At 46.7% G+C, this 25253-nt stretch overlaps 4 protein-coding genes across 4 annotated transcripts; 3 read left to right on the forward strand and 1 right to left on the reverse strand.

Moving 5' to 3' along the window:
* Window positions 1-708: 708 nt before the first annotated feature.
* On the forward strand, window positions 709-5039 carry LAJ45_06326 (uncharacterized protein; the record flags this gene model as incomplete). The annotated part of the gene is made up of 3 exons (XM_046115890.1): window positions 709-1255; window positions 1326-1862; window positions 1930-5039. 3 exons carry the CDS (start codon window positions 709-711, stop codon window positions 5037-5039), a joined length of 4194 nt encoding a protein of 1397 aa, XP_045970999.1.
* Window positions 5040-7827: 2788 nt separating this feature from the next.
* Window positions 7828-9638, forward strand: LAJ45_06327 (uncharacterized protein; the record flags this gene model as incomplete). Its single annotated transcript, XM_046115891.1, has 3 exons — window positions 7828-8082; window positions 8131-9283; window positions 9394-9638. The coding sequence occupies 3 exons, from the start codon at window positions 7828-7830 to the stop codon at window positions 9636-9638; spliced, it is 1653 nt and encodes a 550-aa protein (XP_045971000.1).
* A 5673-nt stretch (window positions 9639-15311) lies between these two features.
* LAJ45_06328 (uncharacterized protein) lies at window positions 15312-15997 on the reverse strand (the record flags this gene model as incomplete). The annotated part of the gene is made up of 2 exons (XM_046115892.1): window positions 15312-15939; window positions 15993-15997. 2 exons carry the CDS (start codon window positions 15995-15997, stop codon window positions 15312-15314), a joined length of 633 nt encoding a protein of 210 aa, XP_045971001.1.
* Window positions 15998-21898: 5901 nt separating this feature from the next.
* Window positions 21899-23814, forward strand: LAJ45_06329 (uncharacterized protein; the record flags this gene model as incomplete). The annotated part of the gene is made up of 3 exons (XM_046115893.1): window positions 21899-22595; window positions 22650-23680; window positions 23728-23814. 3 exons carry the CDS (start codon window positions 21899-21901, stop codon window positions 23812-23814), a joined length of 1815 nt encoding a protein of 604 aa, XP_045971002.1.
* Between the last annotated feature and the right edge of the window lie 1439 nt (window positions 23815-25253).

Here is a 25253-nt window from a genome sequence, read left to right on the forward strand (position 1 = left end):
ATGTATGGTTCAAGACCTACGATGTGAAAGAGCTAAATGCAACCAACCTCACAGGACGCAGAGCCGAAATCCAAATAATTCTAGATATTATTACCCCTTATAAGAATGATTCATGGATGCCAAAAATTGACGGCACAGGATACTCGATGTTTGCCGAAGTGCGGGACAAGGGTGGCGCAGGAGCTCGAAGGCCAAACACTACAGCCAAGACCGATCACTATTTCAAAGTAACTGTATAAGTCTTGTACGGCTTAAACGCTGTGTATGAGTTCAAAACTCAAATACTTGCATAAATTTTAACAGGTGTATGAGGGAAGTTTCCAACGAAATAGCGTTTCTGATACTTACATCCAAGTATGCATGTTAGCCAGCGCGTGTTTCATGATATATCACTCGAGTTTCATTGACACAAATTGGCACAAATAGAGTTGAGATACAACACGATCTGATTCTCTGAATAAGAATATATAAGATTCAAACCACTCAAAAAGACGCTCGTGTGAAGGGACGACATTAAATAACGGCTAGCCGGTAAGTTCGAGTGACGCATGGGACAAATTATACCTAGTGAACCGCAATCGTGCTCGGCACGGTAATTTATGGCATTCTTCCGTAGCCAGGCTTGTAACATCACTCCTCATCATCCCAACCACTTCAATTGCAATATACCATCTCATCCTTCATCGAAATTCTGACCCAATCATCAAAATGTCAGGCGAAACAGGCGGGGACAGCGATAACCAGGCGGCCATGCGCAGCATGGACGAGGTCGGAACACCTCACAACCTACAGATGGGAAGACTTTTCTACCACTTTAGATCTACTCCAGATCCCTCTGTAAGTCGAGAGACAGTTGTTGTTCCTCAATTGGATTGGGAAGGAGTGAGAAATGAGATGGAGCGATTGTCCATTGAGAATCAGAGACTGAAGGATATCATCATCTCCATGCACCTCAATCCTCCTGCAACAGGCAGTTATCGGAGCTACCAGGGCCATGCATCATCAACATCTGCTGGGAACGGTCACAATCTCGAACGAATCATAGGGGCAGGAAGCCTTACTTCAATTTCATCAGTCCCATCCCCGGGATCAAGTGTGCGGCATGATGGCAGTGTTGCTGATGATTCTGTGTCTATCTCTTCTTTATCGTCAGATCGAACCACTACTATTACTAAAGCTTCTACTGTCCCAGCCAATTCACAACCAGAAGAATTTTTCGACTGCGCGAGGCTCGAAACACCGCCCGACATTTCATGTAAGTCAAGTATAGTACCTCAGTCTCTTCAGGTTGCAGATTATTGATATTCTCTGGCATAAATTTGCAGATAATGCCACTTCAGAGAAGGATGTTACACTGAATGAAAGTGACGACTCTTTATCAGATTGTAGCACAATTCGGATCATCGAAGTGGAGGACGCTTTTTCACATATTGATGTTGAAGCAGAAGACCAAAATGTTGGTGTTAATAAGCAGTCAGACCGCGAAGGTGATATCCTTATCGGTGTGGTTAGCGAATCAGAACCGGGATCCGAGTATCCCAGCCGCCTAAGACCTTCAAACAACTCACTCAATGCCCACGCTATTTCAAGTGTTGAGCAGGGTCAATATGGAACAACAGACTTCTGGGTAAACCAGAGAAATAGTGCAAGGTCCAGTGGACACTTGAACTATGATGTCCCGGAGGACTTTGATCCCGAGCAGGATGATGTTTTGAGCGACGTTGAAACCGTCCGGAGTGATGAGGCGCTGACAGCCTGGGGAATTGAGCGTGAAACGGCCTCTATAGAAACTCGACCTTCGTCTAATGAGAAAGGTATTGAACACGAGAGTACTTGTAGTGATGATGAAGAGGGGTGGGAAGGTATACCTAGAACCGCCTTCTAGCAATATTGTCAAGGGTTTTTTTTTTTTTACTAATGGTTTAATAGAGTTCCCGAAAGAAATCAATTCAGCACCAAATCTTCGTTTGTGCAATTTTCAAACCTTCCCAATCCCAAATTCGCCGGGAAATATCTCCCGAGCTATCGGCAACATCAAAACCGAATCTAGCTACTTGGGGGAAGATGGTGCTTCAACTGTCACTGGAGATCATTTCTCGACGAGCACAACCAAACCCCTTATGAATTATAGGGTGCATGCTATTACCAAAACAAAAGAAAAGGCCAACAGTCATGAAAATTTGGTTGATCGGTTTGAGGAAAAGAAGTTGGAAATAGATGAGAGGGACGGAATGTTTCAGGACAGGCACTCTACGTTAGCTCCTGCCAGCTGCACGGGAACTGAATCCTATATTTCCCCACATTCGAAGCTTTTTTCTGATCCCTCAACCCAACAAAGCTTCGATGCCTACGGTCATAACATGACCCCCTTGACTCCCGTTACGTTAACAAGTCCTGCAGGACATATAAGTCGGTCTCAAAAGTCAGTTGAATGGATGAATCTTAAGCCGACAGGTATGGATGATAGTGCTCGCATTCAACCTTCTAGTAAGTTCATATCTGAAAATGAGCGCATCCTCTCGTCTTTTGACCCTATGGATGATGTTATTTTCATGCTAAAGTCTAAAGGCGAGAAAAACACCCTTGAGACATCTGATATCACCAAGAACCAAGAAAAGTCTGTGAATGAGCCAGGAAATGATGAAAGTTCTGTCCGAATTCCAGGGATTAAAGAGATGCAATTTCAAGCCCTGAAAGAGAAGGGGCAAGGGGACATTAGCTCTGGAAAGGTAGAGCACACCGTTGACAAAACGCCGAAAACTGAACCGAAAATCAGCCTTGAAACTCACGCTCAGGAAACGTTAGCCAAAAATGTGGGGACACCAGTCATTATTAATAAACCTTCTCCAAGAGTTACACCTATAGTCAACTTTTCAGCGAAAGGAAAACAGGGAAAAATTACCGGAGTCATTCCAAACATGCCTAACAGAGTGCCAAAGGCTAGTCGTAGAATTTCGTCTCCTACTACACTCAGAAGTAGAGGCTTGAATGTTACTGCATCTCCAATGGTAATTTCAGCAAAGGAGCAAAGCCGTTTGGAGGAGCCAGAACTCCATCACAAAAAGTCTATTCGTTTTTGCGACGTATTAACCTCGAACCCGATGAAGCCCGAATCTCAGGCCACTAAAGTCGACGTGAATAAGCCCTTGGCCTCCATTCTAAAATCAACACCTGCTGAGCCACTAACACATCTCCCGGACAATAATCGCATATACAATTACGAATACATCAGGGAAGTGGTTGTTTATAACCTTCCGAATGATGTCACATTGTCTAGCCTCCTTAGACAGGTCAGGGGTGGACTACTTGAGAAAGCCCTCATAGATTCACATGACTTGTCGGCTCGACTAGTTTTCGTGGAGCCTGAGGCTGCTAGGAGGTTCTACAATAACATTCACAGAATTGGCTTCTTTGTGCATACAGAGATCCCTGCGGCACAGTTTTCCTTAAAAGAAAGATTGATTCAGTGTAGCCTTCGCGGGTTCATATGGACTAATCATTCGTGCGAGATTCCCGTGCATATGATTCAAAACATATGGAAACACGGCATCACTCGGTGCCTAATCATCAGTAATTTCCCAAGAGACATAGGAGTTATGAGGCTCCTCGAAGATGTTATGGAGCTCTTAGGTTTGCCAGCTGTTGAGACAAAATATGTTATCGAAGGAGCTTCAACCGATCGGGATTTATCAAGTACTGGCGTATTCGTACGCATTGGGTTCTCCTGCATTCAGTATGCTTTCAGAGTAGGCAAAGATTTATCTACATATTCGCCGCTCTACTCTAGTATTTCTATATCACACGACAGAGATCCATGTGGGGGGTTAATAAACATGGAACCACCTAGCTGTTGGACAGGTGGAAAGGAAATTGGGAATGATAGGCCAGCGGCCTCGTCGCCAGCGGTAAAATCACAAGCGCCAGCCAAAAAATCAGCGCCACTTGCATACACTGCTGCTCCAACGAAGCCGACGATGAATGTCCGTGCCGATATCGTGGCTTTGTGGAATCAGTTTGATGACCAAAGTCACCCTGTTCCTGTAGAAAAAGGGCCGGTAAACCCACACTTCACAGCCAGTGCTCCTCCAGTAGCAGACATCACTATTGCGTTCAAAGGGTTTTCAATCCCAAAGAAAACACGAAAGTCACCTGGAGAATTTAATCTTAATATTGCTCATGACAAAATCATTCCACAAAAGGTCCAGATCGAAAGGAGCACTATCCAGGATACTCCACCACCGGCGGTGCTTGAGCAGGTCACTTATGACAACTGGGGGGTCGGTCTCTCAACAAAAGCACCACAACCTCCACTAGGCGCTCATTGGAACTACGGAGGACAGGATGTGGCACGTGAATATAATGAAGCTATCACCAAAAAAGCTCGCAGGATGCCGGAAGTCCTTAATACTCCCGATGAAAAGCCAAAGATTGGAAATATTTGGGAAGATCCTCCTTTTATTGATCGTATAGTTCACTTGAAGAACCTTCCTCGCGGCTTTCATATTGCTCGTCTTTTCCGCTTCATCCGCGGGGGAATGGTGGAGCACGTCGAGCTGATGCCACCAAACAGTGAATACAACACTTCGAGCGCAATAATTGTATTCGTCGACCCGGACTCGGTCAAAAGCTATAAAAGTTATCTCAAATCCCCTGGCCTTGCTGTTGAAGTGAACCAGCGTGTCGTTTTTGCAGAAAACATCAAGCCTGAAATCGTGGCAAATATCCGCTCGTTGGGTCACCACGGCGCCCGCACCCGGTGCTTGCACATCGAGTCGTTACCAAAGGGCACCATGCTAGGGGAATTCCTTGGAGTTATCGAGGAAAACATGAACCACTGCAGCATCGAATTTGAACATGCTGCTGTTCGTGAGTCTAAAGACTGGTGTGAGGCCTTTCTCAGACTACTCAGCATCGGCACAGCGGTCTTCGTCGCTCAAGTTTTGGAGAGGAACTATACTGGTATTACTATCACATATGATAGGGACCCGTGCGAGGGTCCGGTGGAGGAACTGGATAAGATCAATTTGGAATTAAGATAGGGATAGGTGGCAGGGTTCCTACACAGGCTTAATTGTCCAGTTTCTTTCATTTCAGTATTGTTCACACGCTCTCTCGGTACTATTTTCCTTCTATCACCTACCCCCCACATAAACTCAATAAACATTGGAGTACGTCACGCCTGTGTAATTAGATACAAGCAAAATATCTGTTTTCTCTTGGATCTCTAAGGATGATTGGATTGGCTAGTAGGGAGTTGTAATAACAATTAGAATAAATATTTCGTGACTTTATGCGCCAAGGCCGAGTGATAACTTGTCATTCTTGGCGACGAAGCGAGATCGAAGTAAATGAGAACGATTTGGGTGTCCTATACCTGAAAATTGATATTAACTTAGCAAATCTATGTTCATCCTAGTCATCACCTCTTTCTAGGAAGGGTACCCAGAAGTACATGTACTTTTGTATTTATAATTGGGTGTGCTTATAAATGATCGAACGCAGGTTTGAGAAAACTTGACTTATGGTCGGCGAAGGGCCGTGGACGCAACACAACAACCAGCGAAAGGGAAACCTAACAAACATCAATTTCTACACATCCTCTAGATACAGGAAGCAAGTAGGAATAGGTAGATAGCCTATATTAAGGGTAAAGATTCTGATGGTGATATCAGAACAAAAGATTTAAGAGTACTCGCTTAATATTTTTCTAGCATCTTGAAACATTATGTTTCAACTAACTTGATCTCGAGCCTCCTACTAGCTAAAGAAACTTCTTTGAAATATAATATGCACTCTTTAAGACATTCTCTATCAGTAGAAGAAGCTTTTTAGCGGATCGGTTGGCTGATTTGGGCTTGTTAGGTTTGAGCCCATAAGTCACATATCCGGCCCCAAGGTGAACGAACCATGGGGTTGGAAATGCTGATCCCCGTCCCCCACGGCCCACCCCCTGCCCAGTTACACACATGTCTTTGGGAATGGGGACAAAGCTGATATCATTTCTCAGTATACGTGACTTTTAGTTACGTATACTACAACTTCAAGGAATAGGTGACGTGACAGCCTGTCCTTAATCAGTCTCGTCAATACATTACCTACCATCTTACTTCTCATCCAATAGCTTGATCCCGTCATAGCCAATATTGGAACACACACAACACCGTGCAGTACCCGCTCAAAACCTTATATATGTAGCCAACTTTATCGCAAGGAGCAAAGTAAGTTTTGATCATCAGACCGATGACCGATGCCCCCGTCTCTTGGACTTTGGGCGGCCTTACGTGGGATCGTTTGAGTTGAGCACTTTGTTCAGATGGGAAATTCCACAACACACTACACCCATCACGGACTAGACCAGCAATAATCGGTACATCGCCAATCGGCCACAATTCGGGGCTTTCCAGGGCGGGATCTGCCACATGCAGAGTTATTTTCTCATATCTACATGTATATATCTCACTCTACCTACAAAGCTAGGGCTATTCGGAACCTCCCTCGCCTTGTAAGTAAATTCAGTTCGCAGCCTAGCTAGCTAGCTAGGCGCTGCTGCTTAGACAGTGCGTCTAGGCCGACCCCGCTAATTAATCGTTCCGAGTCGTCTCTCGGGGTTTAATTTAAAAAAAAGAAGGCTTAAAGTTCTCATTTACCAATATGACGACAGGTGCCGATAAAATAAGCTGAACTCCCCTCGTCCACCGTCGGCCGTTATGCCACTTCTAAGAGAAATTTGCTATTTTTTGCTGTCTGTTGCTCATGGGCTAGAAGCAGATAGACCTGACAATGTGTCACTTCAAAGTGATCAAATACACCGGCTGCAACTGCGAAGTCAAGCACGTCGTGTCCTGCTGCTCCCAAGGCACGTTGCGCCTCCAAATCACATTGCTGTGGAGGTGCGGTAATACTAATCGGGCTCTGACATATATAGGGGATGGTAAGGGTGACTGTGCTGGGGTGTCGATGTATGAGAGGGCTGTTGAAGGTGGGGTTTGTGGGAGAAGTGATTGTGGCTATTACTGCTGTTTGGTCAGTGGAGGAGGAAGTGGTGGCGGTGGGAAAGCTTGGGGTAGGGTGTGGGGTGTGCTGCCGCTTGAGAATTTGATAGCACTCGCGATGCTATGGGTAATATAATTGTAGGTAGGTGGGATTTACTGGCTAGATTTCGTGATTAACATATGTGCACGCATATATCCCGTAAGGAAACTTGGCTGACCTTTGATTGCAAGACAGGGCTTGAGCTATCAAACCAGTGCTTTCTTCCTTTGGGGAGGAAGGGTCTAATAGAGAATACCCACTACTACTAGCTGTATATAGCTTTCCAATATAGAGGAAATCCAAATCCACCATGCACTTGTGTCACTTGAAAAGCAGCAGAGTGATAATCGATGAATCAGCAGGGGGGGAGGGGGGGAATGTTGGATCAGGCAGGTACGCAAAGCATCCATTCATCCACCCGCCATCACCATCACGGTAGAGTATCACCAACCGACCAATGAGTAACGAAAATACCAACGAGTTAATCTAACCAGCCTATATCACACACAGCGATCAATAATAGTAATGATAATATAGCTCCTCTCTCTCGCTCTCACTCTACCCCAGACCTCGGCTGTGTGTTAAGCTTACCGCGGGACGATCGGCTTTGCCCCACGCAAGCGAGCCATAGCGTCATTCCGTCATTCCCCCGGCACGACACGACATCCAATTCTAATCTCTCATATCCATATCAGATATCAAATAATCGAGACGTCCTACAATAACACCCAGCCAGCCCTCTCTCGACCAATTCTCCTTCTGAAAATCTGCAAAAGACTGTCACAGAGCAAAAAGATGGCATCCCCAGACACTGGCTCACAGCTGATCGCCCAGTCCCTCCACTCCCTCGGCGTCAAGGTCATTTTCGGCATCGTCGGCATCCCCGTCATCGAGGTCGCCGAAGCTTGTATCGCCCTCGGCATCAAGTTTGTGTCCTTCCGGAACGAGCAAGCAGCGTCCTACGCCGCGAGCGCCTATGGATTCCTCACTGGCCGACCGGGCGTCTGCCTCGTTGTCGGTGGTCCCGGAGTACTACACGCAATGGCCGGAGTGAGTCCCCAGGGTTAGGGTTTTGAATGATTTGTCTGATGGAAATAGGTTGGAAACTCGACTGTCAATGCGACATTCCCACTCCTACTGCTGGCAGGGAGCTCAGAGACTACCGCCGGTCCTACAAAAGGCGCCTTCCAACAGCTTGATGCCGTATCACTGCTGGCGCCGCATACAAAGCTCGCAGTGAGACCCCCGAGCTTGGAACAGCTCCCGGAGAGCATTCGAGAGGCATACCGCACAGCTTTCTGGGGCCGGCCCGGCGTGGGCTTCGTGGATCTCCCCGCAGACTTCATTCAAGGCACTCCTAGAGAGAAAATCATAATCTCTCCGGTCCAGCACCAGCCCCGCGTCAGCGGCTCACCCGCCCAGATCCGGGCCCTCGCCGATGCGCTCAGAGGCGCAAAAAAGCCGCTTATAATCATTGGCAAAGGCTGCGCCTACGCGCGCTCCGAAGATATCCTTCACAAGTTCATCGAAACCACCAACATCCCCTTCCTCCCCACCCCCCAGGGGAAGGGCGTCCTATCCGACAACCACCCACTCAACATCGCCACCGCGCGCTCTGCAGCTCTCAAGAACACTGACGTCGCAGTCCTCCTCGGCGCGCGTCTCAACTGGATCCTCCACTTTGGCGAGACGCCGAAATGGTCTTCCACCGTGCGGATCGCGCAGGTCGATATCTCGCCCGAGGAGCTCGGCCGCGGCGGCACAGATCCCGCCCTCTCCGTCACAGGCGACATCACTGAAGTCGTCACCCAACTCCACAGTGCGCTCTCCGGGTGGCGCTACAGCGACCCCTCATGGCACGGTCTACTCTCTGCTTCGTCGACGAAAAACATAGCTGCGGCCGATAAGAAGGCCGCAATCGTCAAGAACCCGCTGGGCTACCACCGCTCGTTCACGCTGCTCCGCGAGCACCTGGAGCGCCTGGCCGGCGGCTCCCCGGACGACATCGTCTATGTCTCGGAGGGCGCAAACACGATGGACATCTCGCGCAGCATTTTCAGCGTCACCAAGCCGCGGCAGCGCCTCGACGCGGGGACGTATGCCACCATGGGCGTGGGGCTCGGATATGCGATTGCGGCCGAGATCGCCTACAACCACACGCGCGAGACGGGGACCAGCACGCGGAAGCGCGTTGTCGCCATCGAGGGGGACAGCGCGTTTGGGTTCTCGCTGCCCGAGATCGAGACGATGAGTCGGTATCGGCTGCCCATCATTGTGGTGGTGGTCAATAACGGAGGCGTGTATCGGGGGACGAGCGATAATTCGCCCGCGTGGGGGACGGAGGTGTGGGATGCTGATAAGGGGGGAGGAGGAGCGAGCAGCTGTTGCCGTCGACGGCGTTGAGCTTTGAGACTGGGTATGATGTTGTTGCGGAGGGGCTGGGGGGCAGAGGGTGGAAGGTGAGGACTGAGGAGGAGTTGGAGCGGGCGGTGAAGGAGGCGTGGGCGTATGGGCAGGGGCCTAGTGTGATTAATCTGATCATTGAGAGTGGGAGTGAGAGTAAGCTGGAGTTTAATTGGCTGGGGAAGAAGGAGAGTAAGCTGTAGATGTGATGCGGAGGTTGGTTTTCATATATCCATTGCTAGATAGTTGTTTTTTATGTGTTTTGAAGATTTTGTAGGATTTGATGCTTGATGTGGTTCGGAATATATATGTAGTAGTTATGCCATGTCTAAACAACATAAAGATTTTGATATTCTTCTTGTCCTTCCTGTACTAAATAATATTTGTGACCTAGCTCCACCTCAGCGCTTGCAATTGTAATCCAGAGCCCGGAAATATCCTAATCGCCAGCCTGAGTAGGATCTGCAGGTGCTCGTGCTCTCCACAGTTAGTACACCGAATCTTTAACGGCCTGGGGTCGGTTTATTCTTCCATCTGCAGCTATTTACCCTAGGTGGTGGTTTGTTGTTCATGTGCCATCACTCGTTCTTGGCAGTCGCCCTATGATTCGGGTGAGCTGGCCATGGGCGGAGGTGTTTACAAAAAAACTGATCCCCATTCCCGGATTTTCTTCTCGGAGGGTCTTACCGGGGCCGAGATGTCTACAGATCTAACCATCACCGCATGCTCTTTTTTTTTTTTTTTGCCTTTATTGCAGTGCGGGTGATAACCATTGTCTATACGAACCCCCCCCCTTTTTTTTTTTTTTTACTCCGCCAGCTTCCAGCCGCGGCTTCTGCCTCGAACACCCGATATCGAAAAGTCTACGATCCGCGTTTTCAATGACGTCTCACTGCCGATTTATATATGGGCTCAACAATACAAATACATTAGGCGTTTAGTTCTGCTAGAGACAAGTGATGTGTGAGACATGAGTAGAACCGGGGACTCTGATATAATCTAAACTACATACTAAGCTAGCCAGCCGGCCGGCTTGTGGGGAAATGATTACAATGTCTACATAGTAGTAATCCACGTTATTCTCAACTGAACCCCCGGCCCCACCCACCCCACCGAAACTCGGTTTTTTTTGTAAAAAAAAAAAAAAAAAAAAGCTTTTACACGTGGTACTAGGTGCGAACTATTTTCATAAATTAAAGTACCAGGCACGAATATACTCTACGGATGGCCGAACAATGTCATTACATCGAAGGGTCAGGGTTCTTCTTCATCTTGGCACACTGCCAAGCTCAATTATCACTTCCGGTGCAGCGTCCACTATGGGCGGGTGGTCTAGTGGATAGACTGCTCGTCAACACCGAGAGTACCCAGGATACAACCAATCACACATAAGATCCTGGGTTCAAACCAGGGGTGGGGGTAGCAGTCGCAAATGTCTTAATAAGTCGCTGCAGTACCTTTTGTAGTTTTGTACCTTTTGTGGTTTTATGGGGCTCTTTATTTTGTTCTTTTATTTTTCTTTCTTGTAGTGGAATAAGTTAGGGGCGCTATTTTGATGTTTGATTTCTCTAGAGGATGAAATTAATGGGGCAGGGAATCGGCCCTTATTACTGGCTTCCCCCGATGCCTTTGTGCTCTCGGTGTGACGCGTGAGGTCGAGTAGACAGCGAACTGTGTCTTTCTGTATAATATGTATTATTGTAGAGCACGTATATTGAGAACTGTCTTATGAATCACTCCAACTGTGGTTTCGTCGGTCCCCACGCCCCCAAAAAATGGAACGGGGAAACCGGTTATAGAGCCATGATCCCAGCTCAAAAAAACTTGAGCCTAGGAGGAGGAGTGTGCTACTGAGAGACTAGCCCGGAAGCGGCACGATAGAGTTTTACAAATAAGACATTAGAATATATACTTCCTGTTTGACACTTTGATAAGTGTCAAGATTTTCGTAGTTAACTGTAATACCATAATAACCATACATAAGCTCGTTAACAACTTTCACTCTTGTGTACCAGCACTGACCGATATCACCGCCTCTAAAAAAAGGTTGGTTTGTGAGTAATCGTTTGCCATATCAGTAGATAGATGAAAAATTCAGCGTACACCGCTCCAGTGGGTCGGGAAATGAATCAAACGATTCATTTCCCGGGCCGTTTGATGCATTTCCGTTTGATGCATTTCCATGATGCATTTCCGGGATGCATTAATACGGACTTAGTGAAATCCAAAATATAATAATTATTCATAGCTCAGGTGATAGATTCTAGGCTTTGTTAGCTGAACACCCTAGGTTCAGCTCCTCTATTTTTCGGTTTTTTTACACCAAGTAGTACCGCATATGGCTACCACTTTCGGAAATAGAATATTTTTGTGTCATGAAAGTACTCAAGAAACTCGTCCAAAGAGACTATCGATTCATTTCTCTGATGCCCTTCTACAGGTAAATCGGATGCCTTTCCTGGGGACATAGCCGAAAGCCCAGATGGTCACTTTCCCGGCACACATTTCCCACACAAACGTTACGTGATAAAACCCGATTCATTACCCAGCGCTACTAGAGCCGTCGAGCGCGAGCGCTTCAATAAACGAGTGATAGTCTATGATTTAATTCATGGGAGTATCATTTTTGCAGTACAGCGATGGGTAATAAGTGATCAGACAGAACGCCACCAAAATACGCGTTTGCAGGCAAAATTGTGGCTAGGCCGTCCGATGACTTAATACCCACCGCTGTACGGTTGACTATTTCGAATTTCAGATATTGGATACACACACGAAGGAAAAAGGAGGGGGATATAACAGTACATGTATTGTACCTATATATGACCAGTGATCGTGATTAATGCTATGTTTTTTGTGGCTTTGGATGAACCTCAAAAAGGTTGCAGACATTTTTAGGGCAGCGACAACTGCACAAGCTGACTGGTTGAATGACAAACAGGGGTCTCTACCAGTGAACACAGTGGCGCTCAGGTCAATTCATTGGGTTGTTACCCCAAAAGTAACTACAGCCGGACCGGAACTTTCCTTGTCCAGGATTCATAATCACGCACAATCACTCGCGGTTCCCAGGATACCCCACTGGCGATACACCAAACACAAATCTGGCTCAAGCCTGTATCTTTATCTTGAACTCTAATTTTTAAGCATACACAAGCCAGGACAAGTATGCATAAAAATCCCCACCCAGGTCCCCAAAGCTAAATCCCGTCAAGCTCGAGGCAAGAAGCTCCGAGACAAAACCAGTTACCGTTTCAAGCAAGGTCCCGACCAGATCTAAACGTCCCCAACAAATTTAACACAAACCCACAGAGGACCCCCCCCCCCTTTTTTTTTCTTCTTCTTATTGTCCTTTGGCCCCCTAGGAATCTTTGCCTGAAAAGAGCTGAGTTGATGCGGATGTTGACTCTCGCTATTTTGATTCAGAGCAAAGCGTGACAGGCCTAGCTCCCCCTTACAGATACCTATCGGGTTTGACACCTCCACCGGCTGCTTAAGCTTAAGCTTTGAGCTTCAAATATCCCTGGGGCGTAACTTTGTGGGACGCCCCTCTTAAGCCAGGGGCGCTGGTGCATGATACGTGACATCAGTTTTTTTTAACATGGTTGTCACGGTCGCAGTAGTGTTTTGGTTAGTACGTTACGTTGAACGGTGGGTGTAAGTCGCATTTTTTGCAAAAAGACTGTTGGTATGTAGTACTAGTAATTATCAAGCGAGAGATTATACTTAGTATTATTACACCGCATCTAATCAGTTCTGGAGATATTTAGACCTTGACGGCTATCATTCGTATAAAGGTGGCAGTAGGGTAGATGGAACAGGTGGCTGCTATCCAAGACAGGTGGCTGGAATGGATGTGTTACTACAAGTCTCAGCCCCCTACACTTGGTCCTCTCTCCTCACGCTGCTAGCTATCTGAGCCAATCGGTCAGAGCTTGCCACGAGAATTGTTAACGGAGAACCCAGGCCTCTTGTCAAAATTCGCTACCCGTCGATCCCAAATTCTGTATTACCAGGAGTGTAGATGAAACCGCTGCCGGCCGGTTCCTTCTGTCTAGCCTAGCCTTCGGTATTGTTCTCATGGCACAAGTCCCTGACAAGAAGGTATATTTAACTCGAAGGCTCCACCCGATACCGTATTGCTGCATTCAGTATGTATTCCGATCCCCTTTATTGTACAATGCAATATTTGGGCCATTGCTGATACAAGGGAGTGGAGCGGGGGCATATTAGAGCTTATAAAAACTTATATTTGAGACATTACATATGCCAATTGATGACCCTCTGGTGAAGCCACGGCGGAAATCTCACCCGACCGTACCGTATCGGCCCTCAAAGCTAAAATAAATACAACCGACGAGGATGAAACGTCAAATGTGGGGGAGCGTTACCCTTCCGCCGCGTAATCTAGTCTGTGCCTGGGAGGGTGGACAGTCCCGGGTTTGCCTCCGTGCCCTGCAGTGTCATGATTGCTTTTGGTCGGCAAACCGTTATACCGATAATTATTAGGGACTCGAATGGCGAGCTTAAGGGGATCAGATGACGTCGGTGGAGCTCAAGAGCCGTTTTCTCGAATAGATTTCTCTCGGGAACTCCCTCAAGTCCAAAAATAGGCAATACCCCCTTCAATATTGACTGAGTGATAAGTTGTGACCAAGCTGGTCGCCAAGAAACCTAAACAGTTAGACCAGGGTCCAATATAAACACCACACGGGCCTCCCCATGTCTCAGATCTCGCACTTGAAAATGGACTTTAGGAACCTCGGTTTTTAGAGTAAAGTACATGTACTTACGTACTTTACCTTAGAAGCACAGCTTCCCTTTTGTTCTATTGAGGTTAGTACTCTAATAATCACTATTATATTAGGCTACGCTAATTGATCGCCGAATTACAGAAATTTCCTAAAGACATCTGGTACAGATGTGCCGGGATTTGGTAGAGGCGAGACTTTTGCCATTTTCAGGGAAGTTTATCTCTCTTACCCATCTCGGAGATCACTAACCACCGACCAGGCCTCTGGGTGCGCGCAGCCGCCCAATGGGATGTCTCGTAGGCACGTGCCAGAATAGTAAAACCCTACCATCCACCCCCCCTTTTCTGGAGTTCACGCGATGGTTGAAGCGTTCGTTCGCAGGACCCCGCTGTCTCGTCCTACCCTAATTTTGGGGCCTTCGCAGTAATTTTAAGAGGACAAACCGGGCTGGTTCGCGGGTTATGATGTCAACTTCCTCGGCATACGTCAAGGGCTATTCTATAGAGGTCAGTGCGTTGCCCTTACAGGTTGCGGGGCGAAAGCCACCAATCTCACGGTCTATTTTGTGCTGCAGAATGGAGAGAGGGTAGATGTGCTACTCTCCGGGCCATGAAAGGGGTTCTCTCGTGTAGGTACTTTACTTTGCGGAATGGTGATTACTTTGTGGGAGGTACATGTAGCTATGTACTTGCCGTGCTTATCCTCTTCCCCGAACTTGAGATCACTTTTTTCCTCTCTGCCTAAAGGCGCGTAAAAAGTTGAGAGGGCTGAGCGAGTGAGATTTTGTGACCACACGGGAGGGATGAGATCGACCGATGTTGACATGACAGGTGGTCGCCCAGCTTATGTGGAGCTGGTCATCCATCAACTCACACCCGGTAATATGCATTTGCCAAAAGTGTAGAAATAATAATAACGATAGTAATAGTAATAATACAAGCACGCCAGTCCAGTAGAACCCCATTAAAAAAAATCCAACTAGTCCTACATACCCGAAATCTCGATCTTTCCTACCAATAACCAATCCACGGTATAATTTTTTCGGTCACCCCTTCCCTTTGTGTTTTTATATTTTATGTGCTTTTTTTATTTGCTTTGCATTCCCCACCATACCCAAGAAGCTTAATCACAATCCTCCTTTTTCCGCTTCATGCTCCTAACCTGCACTAAATGTTGTGGCGGACCTACCGCAGAGCCCCCGCACAGCCTCCCCAAAACCTCCCTCATGAATCCGGGAAATTCCTCCATAAGCATGCCCACCTCACTATCTACTTCCCTGAAATCCCACCTATAGTCTTCCCACCTCGCCGCCACGGTGGCGGCCAGCATCCGCTTTAGCTCGTCTTCTGGGGCAGATATGCTTGTGTAGACCTCTTTCACCAGCTCTAGCCGCCGATCATCGCAACGTGTCTCGTCTTTTACGAGTAGGTAGATCTTGAGTAGCGCCTCTTCCATGAGCCTTGCTATGCGAAATCGCAGGCCCAGGATGTATAGCCGAGCATGTGTGGAGAGCTGCTCTGATTTCTCGCTACAGTTGTGGGGGAGCGTGTAGTGTTGCCAGTAGAGAAAGTTTACGAAGAGGGCAATAATTGACGGGTCTGCGTCGAGAGCAAGATTTTGGTTCTCGGATTGTGGGGTAGGGAGCAGGCGGGAGAAGTATGGGGATTTGGCGATCAGGATTTCGCGGTGCACTTTGAAGGGCTTGCGGTCGCGGCCGGCGAGGAGGGTTACAATGGGCCCGTGGATTGTACTGAGGGAAGGATTAGTTTGGGTGTGGAGAAAAGACAGGATGTAGGTGCATACCTCATATTGTGTACTCGGGCTGAAAGTCGGGCTGGACCTCCTGAACTTTGAGGCGGGCGTGGAATACGGCGAGAAGATTGGTGATAGGGTAAGTAGTAAAGCAGAAGTACTCAAAAGTACGCAAAGCTGTTAGGTCTAAGCGAAGTCGTATTATGTATTCAAGCGGAGTCGTATCTTATATCAAGCGAAAGTCGACCAAGTATGAGAGATAGAGAACAGGTTCACTCGCTCTTTATAGATATTTCTTTTTAATTCCCCAGAATCCAGGCAGCGGGACGATGTTATATCCCTACGCATCCACCATTCCCCTTCCATCTAGCATCCCAGCCTACCGCATACTAACAACATCATATCGCACAGACGGCAGCCCGGTTGTCAATCCATCTGGCTCCTCTCAGGTCCATGGTCTTAGATACGCGTTGACGCTTTGCTTTGCCTGCTTGCTTCCAGTAACCAAGTCTTCTTTCCTTTCCCCGGCTGTGGCGTCTGAGACATGAATGGCACAGCGTGACAAATTATCTAAGAATGTAATATATATACCGTACCACCATGTCTTCAATTGGTGTGCTTGACGATGCTGTGCACAGGCACTGACTGGGTGCTGCATCCTCTTCTCCTCGACAGGACATATTCGCCGGGAAACTGCATTTCCGTTTTGCCTTCTCGACTTAATACTTGCTTTGCCCTCCCCGGTCACGGTATCATGCGTTCATGTTGTTTTAGATTTCGAATCGTGCCGCTCAAGGCCTCTCAGCTGGTCAGATGCATGTCTTCACTTATGTAGGTACCACCGTCACGCCAGAGTGAGTGGTCGTAACTCACGAATTGTCACTCACCCGCCAATACCCACTCTATGCCATTGTTGTAACGTGTAACTACCCCCATTTCTGGATGCTGAAGCATCCATCAATGTACTGTAGATCATGTTTAATTTAATGCAGGGAAGAAAAAATAACAGAAGAGAGCGAGGGACGGACCGCTACCTAGGGCGGGGTCAAAGGTTATTTCCAAAAAGTCCGACCGACCGGCCAACTCTTATCAGCACATAAAAAGCAAATTCCCCCGGAGCATTGTTTGTTGGGATTTTGTCGATGTTTGTTTTTGACAGGCAGCGCCGGGGGCTGAACGTCTGGAGTACGGCCAATATGTGTATCCACAAATTGAGAGTATATAAATCTGTTTCATTGCAACGCGGTAAAAGCGTTAATTTCTTTCAGTCGCTGCACGTCAGTGAAAGAGTATGGGGCGGGGTGGGATTGTGAATGGGGGAATTTTGGGGGGGGGGGGGGGTCGGAACGACACCGACCCCGGCCAGGCCTCCGCGAGAGTCAAAGGCTATTTCTGGTTGATGTTTATCTCCGGAATAGTATTCATATTGCCGGGTTGATATATCAGTTTTAGCAATTCCTTCTAGTAGGCCAATCCTGACGAATTTGATTCATCAGCTGGTTTATTGATATTCGTGGCACTTGTCCTCAGGTACCCCTCATTGTGGAGTACCTATGTGATAAAGAACAGGATGATGCTTCCGGAATCACCCTGCCGTTGACCAAGTTCCTATTGTTTTTAAAGAGGAACATAGGTGAAAGGGGTCTATAGTGCTGGAATCTAAAGCCAATTTAGTGTTATGGCGAGAGGTTTGCAAACCCACAAAGCAGAGGAATTAACCCACACGAGTAATAACCTTGAGGGGAGGTCTCTTGGAGTAGGTGCGCCGAGCCCAATAACATCTACTTATATTGTCTCCACCGATGTTCACCTCCGTGTCTCGAATGAACCCATCGATGGCTTCAAGGTCCTTCGATCTCGCGGGTCACGAGGTTTTCCTGCACAAGATGGTCGATCTGCACTTTAAAATTATTTTTTTCCAACTTATCAAACAAACCCCACATAGTTTGTTGGTGGGACAATTAGTCTTACAGATATAAAACAGTTCCCTTGATATTATAGCGTACTGTGGAGAATGTGATGAGGAAAAGAAAATCTGTCGCTCGAATCGTTTTTGGTATGTTCAGTGGTTGATGCCAAGGACTGTATATATAGTATCTTCTAGAAGAATCTGTTTGTAGGTTCGAGCTCCGTCCTAGTTCACTTGAGAGATATTGCTGATAGCGTCAGTGGATATTATTCAAAGGAACCAAAAATGACGTCCGAGATGTGGTGAGAGTCAACTCACTAGTAGTATCTCCAGATTTCTTTCAATGACAATCCTTGTTTAATTGACGAATCAGCAACGGCACGCGTGTAGTTTGCAGTGAGCTAGCCGAAATACTGGCAATGCTGGGGATCGAGAGAGTGCGTGGTACATTCTCTAGGGGTAAGATGTATGTCGTGCGATATATGTGTACTTATAGAACCTATGCGTCCAACATCTATCTGCCAGTTTTTCTCATACGGTGGTTTGGTGCGTGATGTCGGTTTGCCACGCAAATGCTGTCCGGAATCGCGATCTCATGTCATATCTAGACAAGAATCTTCTAGTGTTTTCCTATGGACGGAGCTAGTTGTCGTCGGAATACGAAGGGACCGACTCTCTGTGGAGAACCCAAGCGAAAAAAAAACCCATTATTCTTCGGCGTGCATGCATGCTTGCAATTGTAAGTACAATTTTTCCCGGGTATTCTTCGGAGCTCACACAGTTGCCCGGCCAAGAGATTAAGTAGCTCAGCCTCATCCGAATAAAGTTTGGAGACTAGAAGTGTGCGGGCAATTAATACAGACAGCTAGCGCTCGGCTGGTAGTGATCTATGCAAACTCCTGAATCTATTTCACATCTGCTGGTCTTGACAATCGCCTCCGGGCGGAGCACCCTATGAATCAGATTGGACACAACCAGTCAACTGAAAAATGAAAGAATCGATCTCAAGAAACTAATGGCAGGATAAAGTCAATTCGATGCATAAACACATCCACAACATCCAAGTGGCCATCAACCAACTTCCAGAAAAAACAACAAAATCCGATATAAACAAGAAAATCACTTTTCTTTTTTGATAGGGAGTCACATTACAAACTGCTACATAGGCATTGCTTATGCCGAGTGATAGGTTATGACCGAATAAATGTGTTATTACATAACTCATTGATGACCTAATATCTAATAAGTATATAATTATAACCTGTATATGCAATGTGCTTTTATAGTCTTCTGATTGGTTCATTGAGAGATGTTTTTGTTTCACTTGAAACATGTTGTGTTGGATATTAACATAGGGTATTGTGCTGAGTGGTGTTAGAGTGTTAATAGGGTTGCTACTGGTTCTGGGAATCGATAGTGGTTCGATTTTAGCGGTTTGGTAGCTGTTAAAGGGATATACCTGTAGTTTTAACTGGAGAAATTATCTGACTTATCCGTTGATATATGGGGATAATATATCAGAAAAGTCACATATTGACCAGATCAGATATAGTGATGGACTTTGCCTGCCAGGAGGGGTCGAGGGCCGCGCAGCGGCCTGAGAGCCCCGACTGACAGGCAAATAGACAAATAAGCCGCAAAGCGGCTTGCCTGTATATTGGACTGATTGATATATATATAGTACCGGCCGAAGGCCGGAAACTACTTGTAGTAGTTATAAATCTATAAAGGTAAGTGATTTTTCTTTGATTTTGTATATAGTCTTCTTGCAGTGCAACTTAATTGTCACTTGATCCAACCATATATATGAGTACATATACAGCCACTCTGCAAAAGTGTTCGTGATTCCGATTTCGGAGTGAGACATTTCTCCATATGAAGTAACCGCGGCGGACCATCAAGAAGCCCCCAAGAGAAGACTTTCCCAGTGACCAATGGCGCCCAAATTAAAGAAGAATAAGATCAATGACCTATCTTCTTTTTATATATAGCCACAAACTATATTATATATTTTTCGTTGTTTTGAATCTCAACTTTAATAACATCAGTATTACGGGTGCGCCACACTGCGCACTGACATTAAAACTATATCACGAACACTTTTGCTGAGTGGCTGTATGTACTTTAGTGTTTAGCTATTAACTTTATGCCATTAATGTGGGAGACAATTGAGCTTGTAGGTACAGCGAAAATTGAGTAGCAATGGGTTCCATCAGCCAGGATTCTTGAGAGATAAATATAGATGTTTACCAATAAGTGTTGGTTCCTTTATATCTGTTGTGTAGGGTGGCGAGCTTTGTATGCGGGCCGCGTGAGTGGGGGTAGGATCCAGGTCTGATTATAGGTGGCATGGGGTTCTGCTATCAACTACTGGTACATATAAACTCATGCCAGGCGTTGAATGGGATATATAGAGGAAAATGGAGACCGGGACGATGCGTGTGATTATGAATTTCCCTGAATAGGGACGTTCACTGAAGGATCATAAAGTTTGAGACTTCCCCCCTTCATAATTGTCTAATACCTAGCCCAACAGCTTAACTAGTTCGTAGTGCTGATGAGGTATTGAAGTCGCAAACCCTCACTCGCGGGACATATAAAGTTGAAACATCAATATCGTCAGAGATAATAATATGCCCAGCATAGTTTTCAAGGGCTCCGATAAAATTTATTCTCTCCTATCGACTCCTGTTTAGTCCTAGGGTCTCTTAGTTCCGATACTGACGTCTGTCAACTGTTAAGCAACCCTCAAGTTATCGCTAACATCACTCATACCCTACATGAATATCTGTTCAAATGAGGTCTAAACTCATTTCTTCCTCGATCTTCATCAGCATGACACAATCTCAGATTACTCAAATCTTCAAACCCTCGGCGGAAAGCAGCAGACTTAGTAGGCCCTTAAAGGCTTCATAATGTCACGTTTGATAATATGTGAAACCCTTGGTGGACGTTCTGAATTCGAAATCAATGCCAAAATAAGGTCGTCAAACAATACGGAACTTAAATGTCAAATGATTTGGCGCTGGTTGATATGCGCCAAGGCCTTGGCTTCACGTCAGTTGGATGGAGGATTAGCATTTTCTGCGAGGCCTTGAAGGACTTTGGGGATTTTAAAAGAATTTAGCACCAGTCAAGACAGTTCTTCTTGGCCTGGGTGCATCTGGAGCAGAATGAAGACGATAGATCTCCAACCGCACCGTATCGTTGAACTGCAATCTCCTTCTAGGCTCAGGCTTCTTCTCATCTGCGTATTGATATATATAATCCTCCCCCGAATCATGCGCCTAGACTGATCGATCGCGCAACCCCTTGCCCGATAATATAGATTCCATATATCCGTCCCGATGCCTCAATTGGCTATATGACAGCAGCACTATATATATTGTTAGTGCTAGGACCCCTTTCATCTCAACCCTACTAAATGGTTGTTTAACACCCTTGCTTGTTGTATTTACGTACTTTAGTAGCAGCAGCCAGAACCCCTGTTACCAGCCAACCAGATACTTATCGTACCTTGCATATCTATCTGGTGGCGGTCGACTCCGCGCTCCGAGATAATTTATTAGATATCTCACCTTCCTATTCCTGTTTGGAACAACTCTAATAATCTCTACTCCAACTGCACCACGAGATAACTCGATTGGACAACAGAGATCGTCTCCAGGAACAGGCAGGTGGGATGAACTCAGATCCGCCCAATCATCTCGCCAAGAGCTTAATTGCGCCCTGCGCGATTGCTCATGCAGATATCTGTCTACGGCTGATAGTAAAACGCGGGGCTTGCTGTTCAGCGCTCGTGAATACTGCTTGTAGCTGCACGTGGACTTGGAACTGACACTTTCAACACAGCTACACCTTCTCATCGATCCCATCCCGAGGTTTTCCCTGAAGTTCCCGCGGTGGTGGCGACTACATCCTTAATCCCAGAGCTAAAATATATCGGAGAGTGCGCCTTGGTGAGGGGTATAAAACCGGCAGATACTGCTGCCTATTCGCAGAGTTCCAGCGCGTGTGAATCCACCTACTCACTCTCTTGTTACCAGCAATGAGGTTCCTTCTCTTCGCCCCAAGCTTTCTCCCCTCCCTTGTTTCGGCCGTGACCATCTCCGCGATTAATGGTCCCGCCTTCAGGTCTCCCTACGAGAACCAGAGTGTGACCAACGTCACCGGTCTAGTCACTGCAGTTGGCCCCTCTGGTTTCTTCCTGCGTGATACCACGCCTGATAGAGATGTCCGTACTTCGAATTCGGTATATGTGTTCACTACATCCGCCACTATCAGAGGAAGCGTCGCAGCGGGGGATATCGTCACGATTGACGGCAAGGTTTCGGAGTACCGATCCAGCAAGGACTACTTATACCTTACTGAGATCACATCGCCGACAAACGTGCGAAAGATCTCATCGGGGAATGCGGTCAAACCAGTAGTCCTGGGTGTAGATAGGTCTCCACCGGCGTACCGGTACTCTGCGCTTGATGATAACGATGTTTTCGGTGTTCCAAACAATAGAACCTTGGTGTCCGTGGTCAATGCCACACTCCAGCAGGATAAGTATGGATTGGACTTCTGGGAAAGCTTGAGCGGGGAGCTAGTGTCTGTAAAAACACCAGTAGCACTATCAATGCCAAATAACTATGGCGATGTCTGGGTTCGTGGGAGCTACAGAGTTACAGGAAAGAACTCACGAGGCGGGTTAACAATTGTGCCCGGCATTGGCGCAGATGCGAACCCTGAAGCCATCCGTACTGCTCCTCAATCTCACCCACTATTGACATAAAGCTAATTGACCCCTGCAGTGATCGGTGACCCTCTAGACGGCACTGACAACGCCGCCACAAAGCTCGGGGATGACCTCGGCGACATCACAGGTGTCATAACCTACGCCTTTGGCTTCTACCGCATCCTCCCGCTCACCGCCCTTAGTGTCAAGTCTAACGCTCTCCCACTACTTCCCCCGCCCACAACCCTCACATCCACCGGCGCCTGCTCAGGCCTTACATTCGGCTCCTATAATGTCGAGAACCTTACACCAAACTCTACACACCTCCCTCTCGTCGCAGAGCATATTGCAACATACCTAAATACCCCCGACTTTGTCTTCCTGCAAGAAGTTCAAGACAATGACGGTGCCACAAATTCCACCGTGGTTTCCGCAAACATCACTCTACAAACCCTCGCCGATGCAATTGAGGCGATTTCTGGTGTAGAATACAGTTATCTCACCATTGACCCCGTCGACGACAAAGATGGCGGTCAACCAGGAGGAAATATCCGTGTGGCATACTTCTACAAGCATGACCTCTTCTCCCTCCGCAACCCTAACCCTGGCTCAGGCTCCGAAAGGATCGAGGTCCTCCCCGGCGGCGAGTTAAACTTCAATCCTGGCCGTATCGACCCTGAAAACGAGGCGTGGACAAACTCAAGGAAGCCACTGGTGGCAGCATTCGATACTGTGGGAGGAGAGACAGTATATGCAATCAATGTGCACTTTGGCTCTAAGGGCGGGTCGTCGTCGCTGTACGGTGATGCTCGGCCGCCGGTAAATGGTGGTGTGGACGACCGCCAGAAGCAGGCGGAACTTGTGGCGGGGTTCATTCAGGAGTTACAGGCTGAGAACGAAGGTGCACTCGTAGTCGCCGCAGGGGACTTCAATGAGTTCAGTTATGTGAGCCCCATGAAGGCTTTTAAAGATATTGCCTGGGACTTGGATGAGGTTGTGAGCATACCGGTTGAGGAGAGGTATACATATCTGTATGATATGAACTGCCAGCAGTTGGATCACATGCTAGTCAGTAGACCATTGAAGAAGGGCGCGAAGTACGAACATGTGAGTTTCCCTTCCGATGCGGGAAGACAGGTTACTGACGATGATAGGTGCACATCAATACATGGAATACGAAGGCTGCACAGGTCTCGGACCATGACCCAAGTGTAGCCATGTTAAACACTTGTAAGAGGTAGATCATATAGTAATGTGTAATATGTATATGGCATGGATACGGTGTATGTAAATTAGGAAGAGAATACAAACTAGTGATGCTCTATCCAAAGCAGATTGACATGAGAAACGGCTAAAAGCCCTGGTGTCAGGAAGGGACGGCCGGATCATGCTAACGACTTAGTCCAACAAACGGGTATTTTCGTACGAGAAAATACGGTGACATTTTTGGCTTTGTTGAATAGGTAGACCTATTTGGCCGAACCGAACGTGATATACCTTTACCATCCTGTCCCGTATGGGGGGTTTGATGGCCCCGAAAGATGAAACAAATGGGCCGTAAATCATATTAGGACATGACGTAGAAGAGATCCTTGGTAGAATTATCCTCCGCTTGGTCGCCTGAAAATTCATGCTGTTCCGATGAGTTCAATTGTCTATTCGGGGATTTGTCAAACTTCCCTTCGACCTACGTACCAGAAAGCACAAAACGAATGACATGACCTAAGTCCTGCATACCCTCATAGCTCAGCTAAGCACACGAAAAGGTCTGGACATGTTTGTTGGGTTTTCGGCCCACAACCCTCTGCTCGGTATAGTCAGCAGACCAAACTCTTCGCTGAACGAAAAAAAAAAAAAAACTGGCTCAAGTAATTCTATATAATACATGCGGAGTGCGGCCTTCAGCCGCCCAAATGTAGTGAGGAAATGAAGGCGCGGGCGGTACTGCGATAGTAATTTCTTAGATTATTGCTGTCATTCTGGATTATTGGGTCATCCAAACGTACAGGCACGCACTAAACCTCATCTCCATCTCTCCTTATATGTAATCTGTGATATATTAGCTCTAGTATGCACTCTAAGTCATTCAATGAGTAGCATTAGTATGTACATGTAGTTCATGATAAAATGGTATTAGGGAAATTCAACCTTCATATATAAAAATATAGCTGTAGTTCTGTCAGTGTTTGTTCTTTTATATCCATCAATTCCGGTAGATACACGCCTTTTAATGCCAGTTCCCTTCCATCTCGGGAGTAGTTCTTTGTCGAATGATATGCAATCAATATTAGAAATACACGTAGTGCGCTGCAACCAATAGGAGACGTTCCTTTCTAGGCCCTCTAGTGTTTTCTAATACCTAGCCTCGTTCTGTAACTCTGCGCCGTCTCTTTTCCCGTTAGATTTCTAAACCTTTCAATATTACGCTTCAAACAAGATTACAGAATCGACACAAATGTCTAAACAGAATATTGAATTATCTCAAGCATACATGATTACTGCAGTTATCTATCCTTATAGGGTATCATGATCTTTAGATTATTGACTGAAGGCAGCAAGATAATTCTAGAAATTCAACAGCACCCCGTGAAGATATATAGGGAGCTTTATAGCAGCATCAGATCTGAGTGTGACGACACAAGTGAAGTCAACCATTGTCATCATTTGCCTTATTGATTCC

The sequence above is a fragment of the Morchella importuna genome (genome assembly GCF_003444635.1).
Source record: "Morchella importuna strain M04M26 chromosome Unknown Morimp01GS018, whole genome shotgun sequence".
NCBI lineage: Eukaryota > Fungi > Ascomycota > Pezizomycetes > Pezizales > Morchellaceae > Morchella > Morchella importuna.